This window comes from Herpailurus yagouaroundi, unplaced genomic scaffold, assembly GCF_014898765.1.
Source record: "Herpailurus yagouaroundi ecotype Mexico unplaced genomic scaffold, PumYag 192, whole genome shotgun sequence".
Taxonomy (NCBI): domain Eukaryota; kingdom Metazoa; phylum Chordata; class Mammalia; order Carnivora; family Felidae; genus Herpailurus; species Herpailurus yagouaroundi.
This window is the reverse complement of record NW_024412423.1, coordinates 16,135,824-16,145,699: the sequence shown is the minus strand read 5'-3', so window position 1 is coordinate 16,145,699 and position 9,876 is coordinate 16,135,824. Positions and strand designations below refer to the sequence as shown.

The 9,876-nt window shown below is 38.1% G+C and overlaps 1 protein-coding gene across 1 annotated transcript in view; it reads left to right on the top strand.

The window, feature by feature from the left end:
* FBN2 (fibrillin 2) overlaps positions 1–9,876 on the top strand; it is a 262,490-nt gene that overhangs the window by 143,415 nt on the left and 109,199 nt on the right. The window contains exons 9-13 of the mRNA XM_040444382.1: positions 190–342; positions 1,838–2,071; positions 3,033–3,170; positions 8,320–8,439; positions 9,347–9,472. Coding sequence (XP_040300316.1) covers positions 190–342; positions 1,838–2,071; positions 3,033–3,170; positions 8,320–8,439; positions 9,347–9,472 — 771 coding nt within the window. The remainder of the gene's footprint in view (positions 1–189; positions 343–1,837; positions 2,072–3,032; positions 3,171–8,319; positions 8,440–9,346; positions 9,473–9,876) is intronic.

Below are 9,876 nucleotides of genomic sequence, written 5' to 3'. Positions count from 1 at the left end.
AAAAAAAAAAAAAAAGAAAAGAAAATGAGTAAGGAAATGAACAAATGTCATAGAAAGCAAAAGAACAAATAGGTATAATAGAGGTTAAGTAAGATTACCTTCACTTAGCCTCTTCTAATATGTAAAGTAATGGATGTAAGAACCTGAAATAATTCTTCCACGCCTTCTCTTTTGTTTCCACATGTTCAGATCAGAGAACAGGCACATGTTTCTCGGGCCTGGTGAATGGTCGCTGTGCACAAGAGCTCCCGGGCAGAATGACAAAAATGCAATGCTGCTGTGAGCCCGGCCGCTGCTGGGGTGTCGGAACCATTCCTGAGGCCTGTCCTGTCAGAGGCTCCGGTGAGCAGCTGCCTGCTTTGCTTGTCTCCTCAGGATGGGCAGTGTTAGGAAAATCAGCAACAGTAATGTACTTTGCTCTTCTGAAAGTCCAGTCATATGTGTATTCCTCTCTCTGTCTTCAGTATGACGAGGGTATTTTGGGGAGGGATAGGGCAGCATTGTTTATTTGGGATCAGTTTTTATTATATCCACTTTATTAATACCAGAAAAATTCCTGAAAGCTGATTATGACTGGTCTTTGTGTGAGTAGTTTTAAAAATTACTCTGAACATCAATATTTCAATTCATTTTAGAAATCTGCTTATCTTTCATTTCAGAGCTATGACTGTCTTTGAGTAACCTCCATTTATATTTTATTTCATAAGTGCCCCTGTTTTCTAGTAACCCAATCCTTGGAGATATTTCCTCATTTCTAATGACCTGAATATTAAGAATACAAGGGTAGAAGGACACCTGTCATTCATTTTGCTGTATTAACTAACCATATAATTGAGGTTGTATGTGGAAATTACTTTAGGTTAAATTGGAAGTAACTCCTCTTGTTAATGTGATATGAATGGTAAATTATAATTAATGTTTATCAGTTACATACAGGCATTCAGTATGTCTTATTATGTAGCCTTTATGTTAAACTATAGTATTATGAAAACAACTAAACTATGTGAGCTATTCTTCTAAAGATAGGTGTCTATATGTACTGTTATGGAGAAAAATACTAAGGCCTATTCCTTCAAAATCTCTAAGCTATCCAACATCAAAATTGAGTAGTAAAAAGTGTTTAAAAAAGTACCAATAATGCATAGTATATAATTTTGGAAACTAATGGTCTCACTAGTACTATTAACCCTGAGACAATTGCTTCAGTGAAATAATCTTCATTTCTACTGACACAGTGCCCTAATTCTGAGAACAGATAAGAAAATAAGGAGATGACTTATAGGCTTGCTTCTTTTCTCTCAGTTTTAATACTTGGGAAAATAAGGCGAAGATTGAAAAGCTGACTAAACACTGTCTTCTGTTAAAATCCATATTAGAAAAAAAAGTATTTTCTGAAGCCACCTTAATCACGTAAAGAAAAGAAAGGAGATAGGAACAATGTGTAGGTGCAATGCTGATGAAGTTTTCATTAAAACCAAATATAAATAATGAATCACTTAAAGCTTTCATTTTCATCCATTTAACAAAATTTCTTGCATTCATAGTTATATCTGGAATTTTACAAGTTGCACTTGGGGAGATAGAATCAAAATGCACATATAGACAATTCTTTGGTTATACAACCCAGCTAAAATATGGCAAATAGGTTTTAATTTTTTTTCTGAAACATCTCTACCATTTCCTGCTACTGCTAGCATTGAAAACATTTATCAAGATAATATCTTACTTGTTCAGACCAAATAATAGAGATAATCTAAAATAATCTTACAGTAGAGAGATGGTTTTTATCGTGCAGAAGGTCATCCATCCATGTTTAACTCATGTTTTTTTCTTCTAGAGGAATATCGTAGACTTTGCATGGATGGACTTCCAATAGGAGGGATTCCAGGGAGTGCTGGTTCCAGACCTGGAGGCACTGGGGGGAATGGCTTTGCCCCAAGTGGCAATGGCAATGGCTATGGCCCAGGAGGGACAGGCTTCATCCCCATCCCTGGAGGCAATGGCTTTTCTCCTGGAGTTGGGGGAGCTGGTGTAGGAGCCGGAGGACAGGGGCCCATCATCACTGGACTAAGTGAGTGTTCACTCTTTGTGTAGACACTTCAGTTTTCTGCCTTAAATGATACTTTAATACCTAACATCTTTTTCAGAAGGGGTGTGTGTGTGTGTGTGGGTGTGTGTGTGTGTGTGCGCGCGTGCGCATGTGCATGTGTGTAAAACTTATTTCAAGATCTAAAATAATGTAGTAGTAAAAAATTCTTAGGAAAATGCTGTTTTTCTCTTCCATAAGCTTTCTAAATTGGAGACAGGAAGAGTGACCCAAGTTCGCTTTGAAAATAAAGACAAGAGCATGGTAACACTCCAGTCCAGATGACGCCATTAAAGAACATGTTTTTGGTTCCAGTATATTTCATTTGGCCGTTTGGAGCTGCCCTCTTCATACACCCCTTGAATTATTTTCCAGGACCATTTTTCAACTGAGATAAACTGAATAAGTCTTGCTCTTGCTCTGTGCCTATCCAAATATTTTAATGAAATATCTTTCTTTTCCTCACCCTTTTTTGTTGAATAACTTGGGCTTCCAGCCAGAACTGGCATTGGCATACTTGACATTTAAGTCCATTCTTTTTATAAGAACTGCTCTTGCTAATAATATTTAATGATGTCCTACAGTGTTCTGTTTATTCTTTTTGGCATGTGGCCTATTTACTATATCTGAATATTCAGCACAGTTACAAAAAAAAGGGGGGGGGAAATGGAAAGCATTCAAATGTACAGTAGAACATTCCTGAAATTTTGAAAAGACATCATTATGGGCAGGGTTTCCAGATGTCTAACTTAACAAATGCAAGTTACTACCATGTGTCTCAGGAATATCTTTTAGATTTTCAACATTCAAGTTTTAATGTAGAATAATGTGAGCCTTTGATATGTGCACCTGAGTGGACTATGAAATAGCCTTTTAAAAATCAGCTTTAATAAAAGCAGTGCATGTTGTAATGATAAAACACCACTTGTGCTTTCTTTCTGTGTAGCTATATTGAACCAGACAATAGATATCTGTAAGCACCATGCTAATCTGTGTTTAAATGGACGCTGCATACCTACCGTGTCTAGCTACCGATGTGAATGCAACATGGGGTACAAGCAGGATTCAAATGGGGACTGCATAGGTAAGCTCATGATTCTTTAACCCTTCTGTGTTTTTTCATAGCTTTAGGAACAAATTGGACTGGGTATCGTTAAAACAAGAGTCTTTTGAAGCAAAGCTAATTTCCAGCGTGTCTCTGCTGTGTGCATGGTCTTCCATAGGCTCTTTCAAAAATCTGCCACTTTTTCACATGCTAAATATTGAGATTTCTGTCTCTGCCTCTCTCTTCCCTTCCTTCATAGCTGAACAGCACTGGATATATGGTAGTGTCGTCACCATGCAGAAGAAGGTGCAGATTGGGAGGTTACAGTTGATGAGTCACTTTTGGATATATGGAGTATTAGGTATCTGGGACATTGAGTTAGAAGGGTCTAAAGCTAATGGGAGTATTCAGAGCTAGAGTTACAGATCGAGGCATCAGTGAAATTCAGGTGACTGTGAGAACCGTGACGGTGAGTATTGTCACCCAGGCTGAACGAACCCCAGCAGGAGTAGAAAGATAACAGTAGCACTGTGGCTGGAACCCTGTGCAATAGCAGCATGGTCCCATAAACAAAACCCAGTAATAGCATTGGTGAGATAGCCAGATAATCCAAAAGTATTACGTCACTGAAGCTCCACAGGAGTACCCTTTGAAGAGAAAAGTATCGGCAAGTGAGAAGTACGGCAGAAACATCAAGAGGACCGAAAAATCTTTTGGATTTTATGATGAAGAGGGTTTTGATGATCTCTTGAGAATAGTTTTAGTTTAGGAGTAGTTTAGGGCATGGTTGTGTGTATGTTTCATGATTAGTATAACCCTAAATATACCCTATTTGGGTTCACATCTTCTGTTATAGCATACAGATGACAAGACCAGGAACAGATAGTATCATAATTTTGCCAGGGCAAACTGAAAAGTTTTAAGTGCACTATGATTATGAGGGAAGATGTGAGCCAAATGTGATGTTTTGGAAAAACCAATTATTGTAAACTAATACAGAGCTCTAAGATCAGAATGATTCAGTGAGGCTTACCTCAGGATCCTCATGTACAGTTGCACAAGTTTTGCGCTGCACAAGTCTAGAGGGGCCATTCACATAATCTATATAAATGTCTTACCCTAGGGTTTTACAGGAGCCCTGGCTTAGCTGATACTCCCAGACACTGGTTTAAAGGATAGACCAGGTGATTATTTTTGGATCACTGTGAAATACTGATATATTTATTATTATATGACTTGTAAGTGACTTTCCTCTTAGAAAACATGATTATAAGCATACAATATATAAAATCTTATACATACATACAAAATCACTGAAACATGATTGACTTGTGTTTAATGTATATTTATTTTTGAGACAGAGAGAGACAGAATATGAGTGGGAAAGGGGCAATGAGAGAGGGAGACACAGAATCCAAAGCAGGTTCCAGGCTCTGAGCTGTCAGCACAGTGCCCGACATGGGGCTTGAACTCACGAACCATGAGATCCTGATCTGAACTGAAGTCAGGTGGCCAACCGACTGAACCACCCAGGAGTCCCATGATTGACTTTTTTTTTTTTTTTTTTTTTGCTACTAATGTTTGTGATTCATATGTCACTGCATGATTCACTAACCAACAAATAAAAATAGGCCAAAAGTTAAATATTTTGTTTCAGTTAGCCACAGACCACCGTTTAGTTCATATTAGCACCCAGTTGTACTTCATTCTACCTAGGAAAACACCTGTACTCTGGGGGATTCTGTGAACCATTGGCATAAAGAATTATCTTTAAGGATCAAAAGTTTTTTTCTGTAGTCATGTGTGCAATCCAGCATCTCCTTAACCAGGGTTTGTGTAGAGAATTAAGTCCTACAGAAAGTGATTTCAGTAGCTATTTTCATGAATCCCCCCAAGGGTGATGCCCAGGTAGTATAACTCCAGATGCAAAGGATGGGAGCTAATCACATACAATGGGTGTCCTAAATAGGTCCTTCCTTTTCTGGAACCCACATGAGAAGGGCTGCTACCACCCTTTTTAAAAACTCTGTCTATGGTAGCATTGGGATTGCACGTCTGTACAGTTAAGGTGTTAATATACCTCTCACTTTTGTATTTTACCCAAACGTTGTTACAAACAGTTCCATTCTAGATTGGTCTCGTCCTCTGGTCCTGCAAAGTTAAAACCTAAGCAAGATTATCTTTCTAACCATAGTAATTCATAGAGACAAAGATAAGTATCAGGGAATATTTTCAGAAAGTAAATTTTTAAATTTTTATTTCAGTATTTTTTGTAGGGTCAGCTTCTCATCAGTTTGAGTTTGTAAATAGGTCAGGATATCAGAAAAAGTTCAGAGGATATGAGTTAAGTAGTGTTTGAAATTATAGGAGCCCAAGGGGCGCCTGGGTGGCGCAGTCGGTTAAGCTTCCGACTTCAGCCAGGTCACAGTCTCACGGTCCGGGAGTTCGAGCCCCGCGTCGGGCTCTGGGCTGATGGCTCCAAGCCTGGAGCCTGTTTCCGATTCTGTGTCTCCCTCTCTCTCTGCCCCTCCCCTGTTCATGCTCTGTCTCTCTCTGTCCCAAAAATAAAAATAAAAACGTTGAAAAAAAAAAATTATAGGAGCCCAAGATAGGATTGGTAACTACTTTAATTATGCTGTGTTTTGAGGAATAACAAACAGCCATTATTATTTGGGAATTTGTGGTAGATACTGATGAAGTGTCGTAACATGAAAGGTGGTAACTCTTTTAAAGGATCACAGAAAAGGAAAATAGAATTGGGTCCATTGCTGTTCTAAGAATTACTCCTAAGACCTGTAAAGCTTTATTTACTCACCACATTTTTCTCTCCTTTTCCTGAGAGCTCTTCTCTCAAATGTAATTCTGCACTCGTTTATGTCCATATAAGAAAAACTGCTGTTAGCAGTAGGTGTTAATTCCATTCAAATAATTTTATTTTGGAATAATAAGAAATACTTTCTGTTTCTGTTGGGCCACAGGTAATCTTAGAACCCTTGCCAATTAAGTGATTACTAATTTGGAATATAAAATACTTTTCAAGGCTAAATATTTCTCACCCTGATAGCATCCGAGAATGTAACCATTTTGATAATCAGCAGCTGTCTCAGTGACTTCATTGATTTCAGGAGTTTAAAATCCTGTGAATTTTTCTGAAAAGTACTCAGTCCCCAATGCAAACACAGGAAGAAACCAAAGTGCACAGTGCCCCTATTCCCCTACACCAGGAGAAACAGAGGTGATCACTTGGAAGGTAGGCCGTGAGACCTCAGAATCAAGAGCCATGAAAATGTACATTTCACAACATGGCAGTGGTCATTTCTGATGAGACTAAAACTTAAAATCTTACAGCAATCCCAAAAAACAAGTGGGGTTTTAAAGGCATGGATTTTAAACGCACTAATAGTTTTTGGTAGATGTTTTCACTTCTAAAGAAGAAATAAGTAAGTGAACTATTGTATCTTTCTGTGTACTGATCCCTTGGTGTGGTCTCTCAGAGGCTCAGGGCTATAATGGCAAAATAACTGCCCAGAGCTGTCATAGCCATTGGCGGGGGCGGGGGCTTGGGAACAGGTTTTCAAGAAAGCAAAAGGTCTTGAGAAGTGGCCTGGCTTCCCAGGGCTTGGGTGCATGGTCTTATGTTCCTCACTAGAACAGAGCTTTACAGTGAGTCTTCTGAAAAGGAGCATCTACAACACATTTTTAAATGTTGCATTTGAGTATTGCGTATGCTAGAGAATTTAAGCTATCTTCCACACTGCAAACTCAGGGTGATAGTTCATACTGGAAAGTCCATTAAGTATACTTTATATGCTTGCTAATGCTCTAAACTCTGTCTTTTCTCATTTTGCCTCATTCCTTTGGCCCAGTAGAATTGATGTTATCAACCCAAAGTTGAAATGTAAGTGAATCTTAATGGGCTGAAGGCACCCTTGGATGAATTGAAAAAGCATTTAATCCTGTTACTCTCTGTTGTTTTTATTTAATTTGCTATGAGATTTTTTTTCTTTTGTTCTCCTTCTGTACCAGAGAGGGCTTAATTGCATTTACTCTGAGTGTTTATATAAATGAGATTGGTGAGTTTGATAGATTACAGTTTCTTTTTAAAGACCATCTGTGAAAGGAGTAATCTGTTTATGAAAATAGTAAACCTGTGAATTCATTGGATTGTTGTGCTCTCCAGTATAGCTGAAATTGTATATGTTAATGGCCTCTACATGTACATGAAATGGCAGGTCATTATGCCCATACCAGCCAGCGAGGTTTTTAATTTGCTAGCATCCAAAATTATATTTTGTGGGCGTTGCTGAAAGAAAATGAATTTAACGTTTTCTGACTCTGGCACATGTGGTTTTTCTGGGCTTTGGGTAATACAGACTGTTCCATCTGCCATTTTGTCTTGCAGCCTCTGAGTTCTGTGATGGGGTTTCCATTTAATCAAGCCTTAGGAGAACTAAATGAAAAGCAGTAATGTTTGTCACATTCAGGATCAGAACGCATATTTGCATTGAACTTAGTTTATGCAAAAAATTCCTGTGCCCATTTAAGGTCCTAAAGAAATCTGAGGTTGCTGAATATGATAGACTTTGTTTTAATTAATCTCCATTTTCTGTCCCACCCTATGTTACTTGAAATAACCAAGCCTTGGTGCCTACGTAGTTACATATCTAATTGAGGGCGACAAATAATAACACAGAAATTCCACAATCTGTCATTTTCTTTTTTTAAAACTAGTAAAATTGACAGTGTGAAGATATACATACATATCTTACAACATCTTTCATTGGGTTTCTAATACTCTATGAGGTTGTGTAGAGGCTATTAACTTGCCTGGATTACTGTAAGTGTGATAGCCTTTTGGAACTCAACGGCTATTATTTTGCAGTCAGCTTTAAAAAAAAAAAGGCTTCTCAGAGCTTTTAATCATTGTGCATTTTTCAAATTGAAAAATCATTATTTCTTGATTAAAGCAAATTCCCTTGTAGTTTCCAATAGGCAATATTTTTGTAAATCTCTAGACTGGCCTCTCTGTATTTGAAGAAAGGAATTTTCATTCATTTATAAATACTCCGCTATTTAGACTATTACCACTGACTGGCCTTCTCTCAAATTTGGGGGGCCTCAATGTACTTTAAACAAACATTTCTAGAAATGGAGTGAAGTCTGTAATGGTTTCTTTTGCCGCTCACAGATGTTGATGAATGCACATCAAATCCCTGCACTAATGGAGATTGTGTTAACACACCTGGATCCTATTATTGTAAATGTCATGCTGGATTCCAGAGGACTCCTACTAAGCAAGCATGCATTGGTAAGGCAGTTTGCTTTCACATGTGAAAATGTTCCATGAAATATAGTGACCCAGGCTGTTGAGGTTAAAAGTAAATTTATATTAAAATAAGACATGGAATGAAGTAGGTGCTGTTACATTACTACAGGTTTATTTTATGCTCCCCTCAGAAGTGCTTCCTTTAAATATAAACACTATTTGCATATATAACCCTCACAACATGCTATCTGGCTTTGCAAATTCAGTTTCTCTCCCTTCCCTAGATCACAACTTCCTTTCTCCAGATAACATCAGTAGCCTTACTGCTGTCTGAATAATGGAGCTCAAGATTTGTGGTTGTTCTCAACTACTGTCTCCTTTGATGCTCACACATAGTCCGATACGAAGTCAGGCCTTGTCTTGAATCACAGTTTTGTTGCTACACTCAGTACCCTCTTCCAAACTGACTCATCTCAGAATTCTTTTAGCAGATGACTCTGCTTGTCTTCTTTTTCATTTCCTCTTCATCCACGAGTAGTTGCTCAGATAAGCTTACCTGGCAGGTTGCATCATTTTGCTCTTAACCCAGATAGTTTGACGGTCCTGTCTTCTTAGTCAACAGTCTGCTCTGAATTTGGGGGTCTTTGACCATTGTGTCCAAAAGAGCTACACCAGCCATTCCATTGCACTGCCCACCCGCACCTAGCTTCCCTCCACACACCAACCCATTTTTCTCTTTCTTTCCCTCTTCACCTATAGTTAAGTCAGGACTTAAAAAAAAAAAAAAAAAGCTGGTGAGAGATGGAAATTTTGCTGAAGAAGCAACACGATCTTAGGTATAATGTGTAAGACACACAGACTGGATACTGAACATCACATTTATTACCTTACTGTTTTTATCTGTGGTTACTGTAAAAGAGTAATGTTTGGCCATTCTTCATTATCCCAGATATCGATGAATGCATCCAGAATGGGGTCCTTTGTAAAAATGGTCGATGTGTGAACACAGATGGAAGTTTCCAGTGCATTTGCAATGCCGGCTTTGAATTAACTACAGATGGAAAAAACTGTGTTGGTATGGAAACTGCCTGCTTCTTTGCAAAAGATTCTTAAGGGATATACATTTTTATTTAGAACCATATATGCTGTTTCCATATAAGCTCACACAACACACATGTGGGAATTCTTCAGATGACTTAGGTAAAATATAAATGCATTTAGAATGAGACCCTTAAAGTCAAAGGAAAGATTGTTTGGAAATGTTATAACAATGAATAATGTACTGCTTCTGGGAATTTTCTGTGCGGTATATGTTTGATTAAAAGTAACAGTTTTTCTTCTGCCGTAGGTAATTATTAGTACCTACAGTATTTCACATTTTGCCATTACAATACTCAGAGGTTAGAAAAGGTCTCCCCTGAGCTCCAATCTGGGGGAATGTAAAACCTTTTGGCATATGTGATAATCCGATCTCTAAAT